The 14290-nt window shown below is 36.5% G+C and overlaps 1 protein-coding gene across 1 annotated transcript in view; it reads left to right on the plus strand.

Moving 5' to 3' along the window:
* LOC114050041 (ryanodine receptor 2) overlaps nucleotides 1-14290 on the plus strand; it is an 811539-nt gene that overhangs the window by 461901 nt on the left and 335348 nt on the right. Inside the window, exons 26-27 of the mRNA XM_027871576.1 lie at nucleotides 12235-12394; nucleotides 14035-14182. Coding sequence (XP_027727377.1) covers nucleotides 12235-12394; nucleotides 14035-14182 — 308 coding nt within the window. The remainder of the gene's footprint in view (nucleotides 1-12234; nucleotides 12395-14034; nucleotides 14183-14290) is intronic.

Here is a 14290-nt window from a genome sequence, read left to right on the forward strand (position 1 = left end):
AACCTTGAGAAGTAGCTTATATTATTATCTCCTTTTTACAGATGAAAAAACTCAAGTAGACAAGTTAAGTGTCTTGAATAGGGTCACAGAACTAATAAATGTTTGAGACTGGATTTGAACTCAGGTCTTCCTAAATCTAGGTCCAGTACTCTTATCCACTGTACTACCTAGGTACCTCTGAAAGCTGGGTGGATGGTTTGGAGGGAATGAGAAGATAAGGAGGCAAAGAGGATAACCGGCAGTCTGTTCTAATAGTTAGGCATAAGGTGATTAGGGCCTGTACCAGGGCTGTGGTAGTGTCAGAGGAGATAAATATTATTTATGAGATGGTAATGAGATGATGAGATTGAACATGTCATCTTATACACTGCTTCTAGAAGTAAGTATGTCTGTTAAATATGTTTTTGAACTACTTGTAAACCTCATGATTAGATTAACTACATGTGAAATTTTGTCCCTGGACCTCACTACCATAGAGATCATTCTGACTATGATTTGATTTACTCTTGTGGGTCTTAGGGAGTTCAGGCTTAGTTTTGCTTAGTTTCCTCAGCCCTTCAGCATCAGGACCTGTGACTTTTCAGGACATCCTTTTGTTTTGTTTATATTGCTGATGGTGCCTGGAAAAACCCTTAAAGCTATTCACTTTAAAAAAAATTACTAAATAGGCTACTTACAGACTTCTGGTGAGCTTCCCACCACTTGAACTATTTAGGTAGAACCTGGTAGGGCTCACAGTAGAATCTGTCAGGGATACATTAGAGGAAATTTTTGTAGTAAGGAGAGTTTTGACAGATTATTGGCAGAGTGGATAAAATGCTTGACTTGGACTTAGGAAGACCTTTGTTTGAATCCTGCTTCAAACATTTGATTTATATGAGCTTATATGATTCTGGCAAATCATTTAACTTCCTAGCCTGTTTTCTTATCTATAAAATGGGAATAATAGTATCTTTTAGTATTGTTCTTGAGGATCATAATATATGTAAAGTGCTTTGTAAATCTTAAAGCCCTAAATAAATGTTAGATATTTATTACTCTTATTATTTATTACTGGTGTTATTTTGTACTGGAGATTGCTAGCTTCCCCTATACATCCCAACCTTTTTCTCCTTGAACTTTACATAGCTCTTGAATATAATTATTATTATAGTTATCTTTATATGTATCTTATTTTTCTACTATTCTGTGAGCTTCTTGAGGACAGAGACTGTCTTATTTAATACTTTCTCCCCTACAGTAACCACCTCCAGTACTCTGCATATTATAAATACTTAATAAATGTTGAATTGAGTTGAAGTAGAACCACATATTTTTAATATCTCCTCCCAGCTTTGGTGTTTAATGACTGATATACATATACTTTCAGGGAAACACTTTGTTTACTATTATCTATATACTTTCAATGAAAATCCAAGCAAGTATTTACGGTCTGTATAGATGCTTACAGCAAAACTTGTTCTTAATATTTGTGTGTGTACTTGTTGGCAAATTTCCCAGTTTTTTCAAGGCACTTGTTGAGCTGATTTAATAATGGAAGTTATAGCTAACATCTACTAAATTTGGACATAATCATCTTCTGTTATCTTACATTTTTCACAATTAAATGACTTTTCAACTCCATTTAACATTATTGGAGAGAAAAAGGAAAAGGTTTTTTCTTAGTATTTTTGCTATTTTGACCTGCTTAGGTATCAGCTTTAATTTGCCTTTCCCTGCTAGTATATAGTACCTTTCCCCCTCTTAAACTGAGTTTGATCAGAGTATCTGTTTAGGAGGAGACAGAGTCATATAGGAATGAGGAACTCATTGAATTGGTGCTTCACACAGAGATTCATCAATGAAGCCAAATGCTATCATTTCTTTTCTTTCTTTCTTCCTTTTATTTTTTGTTTTTTATTTTTTTTATTTTTATTTTTTGTGTGTGTGTTTACATCTTCAGTAATTTGGAGAGAACAAGCAGGTAAGTTGCAATTTTAAAATGTTCTTTTCCAGGTATAAAAATATTCTAAAAGGTTAATGAACTTTGATCAATATAGTACTGTTTTCAGTATTCTTGTGGCCTGAAAAATATATCAAGACACTTTCTTACTGAGCCTCTGTTTTATGTAGACACTAGGGAAGAAGTACATAATCATATACTCTTAGGAAAGTACTTTATAGATCATCTGGTCCATTGACCTAGATTTTAAAAATGAAGAAAACTTAGAGGTAGAAGTTAAATGATTTGCCATTCTAAGATGCCTCCTAATTTAAACACGGATTAAAGGGAGAAATAGTTTCAATTTTCCTAAATGACTCATTATCATTCCTCCTGAAATACTTCTTTTTGGTAAAATTGTTATTCCCTCTATTCAGATATAGTCAGAGTAGCAGATTCATTTTAAAGACAACATCATTAGCAGTTCATATTAATTTGAATATTATTATTTTTATGACACTGTACTAAGTACAGTAAGTCAGTTTTGTGTATTATTCTTGGAAAGGAAATACCTGTATTTCCTTTTACTCTCTAAGCACTACATGTTGAGAGGGAGTAGGACTAAAAGATATAACTTTTTAGTGACTTAAGCTTAAATAGAATTATTATCTAGTTAATTGACATCAATTTTAGATTTCAGATTCTCTTTTGTAAAGAGTTATAGTTAAAAACAATTGACATTTTTACAAATAACAGTGTGTAATTGGATTTATGGATGGCTTGTTCATAAACTCAAAATGTTGCAGAAGTCCCCACAATTGTTATGATTAAGTTAAAATATTTAGTCCCAGAGGATTAGAAAACTTGAGTAATAGTTTCAGAAATCCTTAACTGATGCTCTCTGTTCTCCTCCCCTTTTCCTCCCATAGTTTTTCTTCAGATTAAGTTTGTGTCACTTAATGTGATATACTTTTTTCCCCCTTCTTTAGATGGAACTGGCAATTTGAAGAAGGTCACAGGCTAGATTCCCTGTGCCAAAATAACCCCCTGACTCAACTGAGATAGGGTGACAATACTGCCAGAAATTCTACTAGTAGTTACTAATTTATTTTTTTTCTTTCCAGATATTTTCTTTCAGCATGTGCCTACCAAATACACCTGTTTTTAGGGCATAACAGATTGATCAGTCGCTACATCTTGTTAATTACTTTATTAGATTGCTTTGGGGATAGCTAAGTGTCACAGTAGGTAGAGCCTAGAGTCAGAAAGACCTAAATTCAAATATGTCCTCAGATGCTTACTGGCTTTGTGACCCTAAGTAAGTCACTTAACCCTATTTGCCTCAGTTTCTTCAGCTGTAAACGAGCTAGAGAAGGAAATGGCAAACCACTCCAGTATCTCTTCCAAGAAAATCGCATATGGGGTCACGAAGAATTGGACATGACTGGAATGACTGAACAACAACAAAACATTAATTTAAGCACTGTAACAGGGAGCAGAATTCAGGAGCCTTGGGAAATAGATATTTGAAAATTAACTGCTGCAATGAGCGGAAGTGAGGCCTGTGACTTCACTGGTATGGGGAATTTCTGGTGAGAAAGCTCCTTCTACCAGTGCCATTTGTTCTGTCTTTGAGGCTGATAGTCTGTATACTTAGGTATGTTGACTTTCATGTATGCCAGGTAGCTTCTAAACTCTAGGGATAAAAGCCCTTGTCCTCAAGGAGTGTGCAATCTAATTCAGGATGTCATTGAGAGGAACCTAGTGGCTAAACTCTTTGAGGGCAAGAATTGTTTCATTTGTTTCTTTGTATTCCCAGAACTTAGCACAGTGCCTGGAGCACAGATAAGATTTTAGCCTGTCTCGTTCGTTTCCCCTTCTCTGCCTCCCAACCCAGTTGGAACCTTTCAGCAGTGCCAGGCCATAAGCACTTAACTTCCAGGCAAGACAATTCTTTTCTTTTGCCAATTTCCTGGGCCTACTTTTGCACCATAAGTAGACTACCATAAGTGGTCCACCTTCCAACCAAACTTTGTCCTGCCACAGGAATTTCTCCTTTGCCAGGTTACCCAGGAGACAAGAATTTTTTTTTCCTCTTAATTAATTTATTTTTAGTTTTCAACAATCACTTCCATAAACTTTTGAGTTTTAAATTTTCTCCCCCTCCCTATCCCCTTCCCTTCCCAAAATGGCATACAATCTAATGTAGGCTCTACATATACATTTCTATTAAACATATTTTCACATTAGTCATGTTGTAAAGAAGAATTAGAACCAATAGAGGAACCACAGGAAAGAAGAAACAAAACAGAAGAAATAAAAAAGCAATAGTATGTGCTTCGATCTGCATTCCAACTCCATAGTTCTTTCTCTGGATATGGATAGCATTTTCCATCATGAGACTTTTGGAGATGTCTTAGATCCTTGCATTGCTGAGAAGAGTGAAGTCTATCAAAGTTAGTCATCACACAGCATGGCTGTTACCATGTACAGTGTTCTCCAGGTTCTGCTCATTTCACTCAACATCAGTCCATACAAGTCTTTCCAGGTTTTTCTGAAGTCTACTTGCTTATCATTTTTTATAGTACAATAGTATTCCATTATATTCGTATGCCAAACTTGTTCAGCCATTCTTCAGTTGATGAGCATCCCCTCAATTTCCAATTCTCTGCCACCACAGAAAGAGCTGCTATAAATATTTTTGTGTATGTGGGTCCTTTTCCAATTTTTATGATCTCTTTGGGATACAACCCTGGAAGTGCTATTGCTGAGTCAAAGGGTGTGCACATTTTTGTAATCCTTTGGGCATAGTTTCAAGTTGCTCTTCAAAATGGTTGGATCACTTCACAACTCCACCAACAACGCATAAGTGTTCCATTTTTCCTACATCTTCTCCAACATTTGTTATTTTCCTGTTTTGTCAGGTTAGCCAATCTGATAGGTGTGATCTGGTACCTCAGAGTTGTTTTGATTTGCATTTCTCTAATCATAGTTATTTAAGGCATTTTTTTTCATATGACTATAGATAGCTTTAATTTCTTCATCTGAAAACTGCCTGTTCATATCCTTTGACCATTTATCAATTGGAGAATGACTTGTATTCTTATAAATTTGACTTAGTTCTCTATGTATTTTAGAAATGAGGGTCTTATTGGAGATACTGGTTGGAAAATTCTTTCCCAGTTTGCTGCTTCCCTCCTAATCTTGGTTGAATTGGCTTTGTTTGTGCAAAGTCTTTTCAATTTAATGTAAGCAGACAATAATTTTTCCAACTTCTGCCTCCCAGGGCCTTCTGCAAGAAAAGGAAGGCACTTGGTCTCCTGATCTCCACCTATTCCTGACAGTATGCTTCCTTGTTTCAAAATATTGCAGGATGTAACATCTCCCTCTAACAGGAGACTGAATGTTAAGGTATGACATTAGATTGTCTAATCTTATGCTTGTCTCTGTAGAGCACTATGCCTGGACTCACTGCTCAGTGGTTAGCATAGTCTCATTACCTATATTTTCCCCATTCTGGTGATCCTGAGGTCCAAGGTACAAAACCTGATTCCTATCCTCAAACTGACACTCAGTCAGATGTATCTACCTTAACCCTACCTCCACAGTGTCCCACATCAGATCTTACCCTGTATACTGTGTCTTTTGGAATGTTTGCTCCATAAATAACAAACATGCTTTCATCTTAAACGACTTTCTTTTTCATCCCTCTCTTCTTGCCCTCATTGAGACATGATTTCTTCCTAACTAAACCTCTTCTTTCCAGTTCTGGCATCACTGTTTCTCAGATACTGTACCACCTTCCCTTCTCCCCTGCAAATCCAAACTCAGTAGTCGTGGTAGGAGAATCATAATACTTCTTGCTTCCCATTGCCACTTATAGACCCTCCTTTCACCACCTTCACTAGGCACCTTTTCTTTCTTTGAGATTTATGCTATCCAAATTGACCACCCAATCCAATCCCGATAACTGTTATCTTTAGACCCAAAAGATCCTTCCTTACTCAGTGTGCTAAGTGCCTTGCTCACAAATCTTTCTTTACCCCTATTTCCTGCACTCATGCTTGGAGACTTCGTAAACAATTATACCCCCTCAAACTTCTTATGTGCCCAGTTCCTCAGTCTAATAAATTCCTATGATCTGCTGCTCTGATCTCCTTCAGCTACATATACAGAGTCATACATTTGATTATGCCCATTATACCTGTTAAGTGTTCTGTTTCCAAAGCCAGAACTCTGAAATTCCTTTATCTGGAAATAATCTTTTCATCATTCCAACTTTACCTTATTTGTCCTTCATATGATTTCCATTCCTTCTGCCCTTCAGTTCTTTCCCAGACCATCATCCCTATACTGGGCACATTCTTCTCCCTCCCTATCTTGACCCCTTGATGAACCAACCCAATTCTAACCTGACCTCTATCCTTGTTTCCTCTGCAACCACTGTCCTGTGGTCTATCATGCTTTGCTGGTCCTCATACTTGGATTATTTCTGCTATGGGCCTCCTTTGCTGCAATTTACATGAAGCTCATTGGAAAAAACCTGGTGATTTGGTCCACTACAAATTAATGTTACACAATCTCAGCTGGACCCTCTATGCAATAAAACTTCTGTATCTTCTTATCTATCATCAGTCCTCCCACTGAATACCCTTTCCCTCACTCTCTCAGTCAAGAACCTCATCTCATATTTCACTGAAAAACTGAGACTCATACAGAGAGCTCCCTCTTCTCTCCTTCTCCTCATCTCACATCATTCAGATATCTCCCTCTGCTGTGTCCTCCTTCATTCCAGTCTCAGATAAAATGGTGATTTTCCTCCTAGCAAAGGCGCACAACCACTATCTTATCCTTTCCCAGCTTCTCCAGCAAAGGGCTCCAACTATCATCCCCATTCTTTTTCATGTTCAGTCTTTCTCTATGTGCTAGTCCCTTCTTTTTGCCTATAAACATGTCCATCATTGCCTTATTCTTATAAAACTCTTAGTTGGTCTTGCCATCCCAGCTAGGTATTGCGCTATATCTCTTCTCTTGTTTGTGGCTAAACTCCTTAAGAAAGCAATTTAAAATTGGTGCCTCCACTTTCTCTGCTCTCACTCTCTTATAAACCTTCTTCAGTACGGCTTTGCTCTTCATCATTTGCCTGAAACCAGACTCTCCACTGTTACCAGTGGTCTCTTAATGGACAAATCTAATAGTCTTTTCTAAATCCAGAGACTCCTTGACCTTTCTTGTAGCATTTAACTGTATTGATCACCTCTTCTTTCAGGATATTCTCTCCTTTCTAGATTTTCCTGATATTGCTGTCTTCTAGATCACTTTTAGGTATCAATTGAATGTACTTATAGGCATCTCAAACTCAATCTCAATATGTCCAAAATAGGACTTGTTACCTTTTCCCAAAGCCTTTCCCTCCTCAGAACTTCCCTATTGCCATCAAGGGCACAATTATTCTAGTCACCCAAACTTGCAGCCTCAGGGTCATCTCTTACTCCTCACTTTCATCCCATAGACCCTATCCATTACCAAGTCTTGTTTCTATCTTCACAACATCTCTTGTTTAAATTGCTTTCTCTCTATTCATATAGCCACAACCCTAATTCTGGCCCTCATCACCTTTCACCTGGACTATTATAGTACTCTTCTAATTGGTCTCCCTGCCTAAAGTCTCTCCCTACCACAAGCCTTCCTCTATTAAGCTGCCAAGGTGATTTTTCCAAAGTAGATCTGACCACGTCACCCCCTACTCAAGGAAGTCCAGAGATTCCCTGTTACCTCAATAAAAAAATATAAACCCTCTGACATTTAAAGTTATTCATAACTTGGCAATTTTCCTACTTTATAAGTTGTAGTAATGACAACAACAATCATTTATATAGTGCTTCAAGATTTGCAAAGTGTTTTACATGTGTTAGCATTTGTAAGTGCTATTATCCCCATTTTACTGATGAGAAAACTGGAGATAAGTGAAGTTAAGTGACTTGCCCAGGGTCACACAGCTAGTGATTATTTGAGGTAGGATTCATACTCAAATCTTCCTGACTCTAAGTTGAAAATTCCATTCAATATGCCACCAATATGTCCTCTTATATTCTGCACATATTCTCTAATCCAGCTATCCTGGCTATTTTTGGTTCCTTGAACAAGACATTCCATCTCTTATCTCCTGGCTTTTTCACTAGCTTTCTTTCCCCAAAGCCTGGAATGCTTTTCTTCCTCACCTCTGCCTCTTAGGTTCCTGGCTTCCTTCAATACCTCTTTTTTTTGGGAAGGGTAATAAATCCCTTTATAACCTGGACCCAACGTATCATTTCTGCCTCATTTCTTTCCTGCATTCTGTGATACAGCTAAACTAAACTTACAGTTCCTTAGTCTTACAGTTTCTTAATCTTGTCTCCCTATTTTTGTAGTGGCTGTCACTCACACTTGAAATTCACTTCCCTCTTCTGACTCTTACTGTTTGAAGCTCCTTTCAAAATCTCGCAAAATTCCTACTTTGTGTAGGAGGTCTTTTCCTATTCCCTCCAACTGCTAATGGATTTCCTTTTCATTTCTCTTATATGTACCTTGATATTTATATATTTTCTCCCCATGAGAATGTATGATCCTTGAGAGCAGAGACTTTGTTTACTTCGATTTTCTTTTTATCACCAGTGCTTAGCATAGAGTAAGGTTTAATAAATAGTGCTTGATTGAGTGAATGAATTTTTTATTTTATTCTGGGAAATCATAAAGATGATGAGTTGAACAGTAGGGTAGTTGATTGACGTATCTTTTCACAGGCAACAGCAGTGTTGATTTGATTAAGGTTGTCAGAGAAAGAGGTGCAAAGGGTGTGTATGGGAGAATAAAAAAAAATTTATTTTCTCAGTACATTCATACCTGGTAAAAATGCCAGACAGATTTCTTCCTTTTCTCGTTTTTTTCCCTACAATTGAGATAATTCTATACTTAGCTGTACTTGTTCCATATTTTCTTGTTTGAAATCAAGAAAAACAAAACAAAACAAAACAAAACTACCTTTCCCTCAACTAAATGGAAGTAATCTCTCTCTCTCTCTCTCTCTCTCTCTCTTTCTCTCTCTCTCTCCCCCCCTTTCTCTTTCTCCTCTAAACTCCTTTAGAAGCATTCATCTTCTTACATCACTAATGCTCTACTTTGTGTTATCATTATTGTCATCCATGTCTCACCTCCACTTCTAGATTGTAAATTTGGTAAAGGTACAGACTGTCTTAGTCTTTGTGTCTGTACGGCAAGTAACACAGTGTCATATAAATGGTGACCACTTAAATATTTGTTGATTTGTATGAATGAAAAAATTAGATTAATAATCTAATAGAGGATAGATTAAAAAATTTTGTCAGAGTTGTGCTGAAACTGTTTTTTTGTGGTGAAACCCTTGTTTGGTAAAACCATTACAGAAAGGCAATGGCATTTTCAACTCCATCTGTGTGTAGAATTTGTAGTCTCTCTCCTGAGAATGAATAATATTATATTATCAAGACATTAAGCTAATAGGTAATCTGAAAAATCCTTGGGATCTTCTGATTATTGTATGACTTGATTTTATTTGCTCACATCCACAAGAACTTTATAATGCTTATATTTTGAAACCTTTGAGTAGATTGGACTTTGGTGGGTATATAGGAGAAACCGTGAATGAGAAGAGAAAATAGATGGATATTTTTACTATATTTATAAACAAAAATAATCAGTAATAATGATATCAAAATGAGCAAAGAAAATTGGATTTTTATTGAATTATACAATCACAGAATACACTTCAGAAGCCATCTCCTCCTACCCATTGATGAATTAGAATCTCCTCTAAAACTTCCCTGAAAATTGATCATCTACCCTTCGTCCATCTTTTGTGCAGTGAACTTACTACCCCTTATATCTCATCTCACTTTTGGAAAGCAGGAAGGTTTCCTTACATCAAATTTAATTTGCCTATTTTCAGCTTCTGTTAATTGTTATTAGTGCTACCCTTTAGGATCAAATAAAATAAGACTAACACCTCTTATTCATAATTGCCTTTCAAATATTGGAAGACTACTCTTCTGTGTCAGCTTATCTCAAGGCTAAACAACTCTAGAGTTCTTCAGTAGGGTGGGATCAAATATAAACTTCTCTTTTTAACTCTTTTTAGGTCTTCATAGCTAGCCCCCATCCAAATTTAACAGTCTTCTTTCCCTTTACTCTCCTCCATGCTTTGTGATTTAGTCACACTGGCTCACATGCATTTTTTCTAACACTACACTTCATCTCCTGTCTCTGATTTTACTGGCTTTCCCCCATTCCCACAATGCTCTGCCTCCTCCCAGCTTGGTTTCCCTACCTCTTGGTTTCCCTGGCTTCCTTCAAGACTCAGCTTAAATCCCTCTAGGCCTTTCTGGGTACCTCCCTCCCAAATACTTGTCCATCTACTCTATTTTTCTTGCATATTCCTAGTTATTTTCATATTATCTCCCTCATTAGAAGGAAAACTCTCTGATAGTAGGAATTATATTAAAAATTGTTTTCATTTCTTTGTATCTCATGATTTAGCACAGTTTATGGCCACATAATAAGGCTTAATCAATGTTTTTTAACTAACTGACTGGTTTCTAATCTGTTCATCACTCTGGCTTCTCACCTCTGGATGGGTTCTAGGTTTTTGATTGAAAAAAAATCCATACTAAAACTTCACTACATAGTTGAGAAGGAATTATTTTTATAACACAAGGACATAGTCTATTTCCATTTAAAAATCTAGAGAAATCAGGTTAGATAAAGTAGTTGGGTTTATCTGGCATTCTTCTGATAGTTTTCTCTTCATTCATCAGGATATTGAATATTTTGGAATACCTATTCTCCTATGATGCTGAATTTGTTATAGTTTACCTATTGACTAGATAAATAATTTAAAGGAGAAAAGTGGGCTGAATGCTCTTTTTGAAAATGTGCAATAGTTTTAACAATGGAATTAAGATAACATTTATTAAACCTCATGGTTATAAAAATGAAGCTTGCATGGTTATTTCAAATTAAAGGTAGAAATGTTTATTCTCAGGGTAAATAACACTACTCTTCTTTTTGCAGGTATATTAGACTTTTTTATATCTTTGGTTTTATATCAAAGCTCAAAGGTTAAGATTTTAACCATTTGAAATTCCTTTCTCTTGCATTATAATATATCAGTAACTCTATAGTCAGTCAGTCAGCTAGCTATTTGGTCAGTAAGTATGTTTAATATGTACTAGGTGCAGTGCCAAATGATGGGAATGTAAAGACAGACAAAAACCTGCCCTCAGGGGGGTCACATTCATTTAAGGGTATATGCAAGTAACTATAACAGCAAGATGGATAGATAGATAGATAAATAGATAGGTAGACAGATAGATAGATAGATAGTAAATGGAAAGTAATTTCAGTGGGAAGGTACTCAAAGGGTAAAGGAAAGACAGGGAAGGATTCCCACTGAAGTTGGTATTTGACCTGAATCTTGAAGGAAGCAGGAGACAATAATTGGGAGGGGAGAACCTTCTGGGTATGAGAGACAGCCAGTGAAAAGGCATAGAGTTGGGACATGGGAATGCGTTATGTGAGGAACAGCAAAGAGACTAGTGTCGCTGGGTATTCGAGTACACAGAGGGGAATAAAGGGTAAGAAGTAATCTTCTCAGGAAAGGCTAAGAAGCTACCAGGTTGGGAAAGGCTTCAGATGCCCAGTAAAGATTTTTCTATTTGATCTTGGAGGTAACAGGGAGAAAGAACTGAAGTTTATTGAGAAAAAAAGAGATTAGGGAAAGGAGGTATAACATGCTCAGACCCATGTCTTAGAAAAATCACTTGTGCCTGATCATAATTAATTTAGTCTGTTTTGTAGATATAACTCACATTTGACATTGAAAATGGATTAATATAATTGAAGTCAACTTGTTATAAAGCAATGTTTATAATTATGAGTGTTGTCAATAATGCTGTTTCATCATGATGGCTAATATGACTGCTACAATGTAGCAATTTTTGCTACTTTTGGTGAAGAATGCTCCAATAGAACTTTTCTACTTATTTGAAAGGACGTAGTGAGCCATTAGGCATTGTAATAATAAATTACTGATCTACTGGCTTACCATGCCAATTAGGAGGCATCAACAAAATGAGGATATCAGTAATTACACCTAAATTAAAAAGAACAAGCTTGTCCTCAAAGCAGTAAGAAAATACTTTCCCCTCCTCCTTTTGTAGAGGTTGGAGTGGGTGGGGGAAGACCAATTTTAGACCTTGCCTTTGTAAAATGGCCAATTAAATGGTGTCTTGCTTTTTCAGTTATCAGTTAACAAGTGGTTACAAGCCTGCTCCAATGGATCTGAGCTTTATAAAACTCACCCCCTCCCAAGAAGCAATGGTGGACAAGTTGGCTGAAAATGCTCACAATGTATGGGCCCGAGATCGCATCAGGCAAGGTTGGACTTATGGCATCCAGCAGGTATATGGGAGCTCCCACAGATTTAGTCTTGTAATTTTGAGGTATTAGGAATAATTTCCTTTTTTGAAGAATTTAGAGAAGAAAGTGGTAATCATAGCACCATAGAATTTTTAGAACTAGACTGGACCTTAGACATAGTCTGGCTCACCTTCACTTCCATTTTATAGATGAAGTTAGGTGATCTCAGTTAATTGCCAGTTAATAGTAAAGTCAAGGCCAGATGATTGTAACAACCATACCTTCTCTAATGAAAAAGGCAGCATAATGTAGTAGATAAAGAATTGGCATCAGAGTCAAGAAGATCTGGTTTCATTTTCTTTGATACATATAGACTGTATGACCCTTAACAACTTCTCATTTGACACCATTGGTGTCAAATTCAAATAGAAACGAAGGGTCATTAAACCATATATAGCAGGCCTGCACATCATACAGTCTGTGGTTCGCTTGTGGCCCACCAAAGGAGTTCAGGTAGCTTTGAAAAATGTAGGCTTGCCACTGCACACTATCCACGTGACCCATGGCAACCAACCATCATCAGTTTGTCTCTAGTCTAACCTATCTGTGACCTGAAGAAGTTTACAAGTTGTTCAGGTCTGATATATAGCATTCACCACAGCTGCATATTGAACTAAAAAACTATATATTAGCATTATCTATTTTCTTTTGTTTTCATATTTATTTTGTTAAATATTTCCTAATTATTTTTTAATTGGGTTCAGGTAGCTCTTGGGAGTGTTATGGGCTATGTATTTGACACCCCTGCTCCAGATACCTCCTCAAGACCACAGTGTATGTAATGGCTGATATTTCCCGGGAGATCTCTATACCAATTAAATCACAGGTCTAGTCTTTGTTGCTAATAAAATTTGGAAATTTCTCATAAGCAGCAGAATTCCACCAAAAAACTGGTATCAAAAGACAAAGATCTCGCCTTGTCTTTCCTTGTGTACACATGATTTCCAGTGAACTTTCCAAACCTGAGCCATCTTTCCTGACAGTTGATGAATTCTCTGCATGGATGTATCTTTTCATTTTTTTTTGTTGACTGCCAAAGTCAAACATATGTTCTTCTGATAGAATGTAATGAAATGATCATTTTGTAATTAGTTATCCAGTAATACTGAAAACTCGAAACTAGTTGGTGAACTTTTTATTTCACAAAAAACTCAATTTAATATCAACAAACTCAATATAATAGCTTTTAAAATATTTTTGAAGTGCTTGAAATTGCTGCATTTTCTCACACAGCCTTAGCTTGCACATTACCTGAAGATTACTGAAGTGACTAATACTTATTTGCCAGTTTTTGTTATAAAGATTTGTCAGTGACATGTACAACTAAATTATGTGTTCTCTGAGTTAGTTTCTTGCCTTGTTACAATGGCAGATGGTTTCAAAATCAAGTGAGTTTGTTAATCTGTGTGGAGTTTGTGTTCTACATTTTGTCTTGATTTCATATAAAGAATCAGTTTTAATTCAATTCACTTCCTCATTTGATTAATGTATTTTTCATGTGTTTGTAGTTCCTGTGGGATGGGGATGGGATCAGTCTTTTCCCTCAGAGGCCTTGTAATTTGATATACTCAATAGTCAAAGGCTGCATGATTTTGATGATTTCTGCACCTTTTCTCCTCTAGGATGTCAAGAACCGAAGAAACCCTCGCTTAGTTCCTTATGCTCTTCTAGATGACCGTACCAAGAAATCAAATAAAGATAGCCTCAGGGAGGCTGTGCGTACACTATTGGGTTATGGTTACAACCTTGAAGCTCCTGATCAAGATCATGGTATTTCTTTTCTTTTTGTTCCCTTTTATTATAAATGTCATATCCACTAAAAGTCACACATGAAAGCAGGAGGAAAAGTCAAGTAAAGCTACAAATGTGACACAATAT

This window comes from Vombatus ursinus, unplaced genomic scaffold, assembly GCF_900497805.2.
Source record: "Vombatus ursinus unplaced genomic scaffold, bare-nosed wombat genome assembly UNPS02014798.1, whole genome shotgun sequence".
NCBI classification, from domain to species: domain Eukaryota; kingdom Metazoa; phylum Chordata; class Mammalia; order Diprotodontia; family Vombatidae; genus Vombatus; species Vombatus ursinus.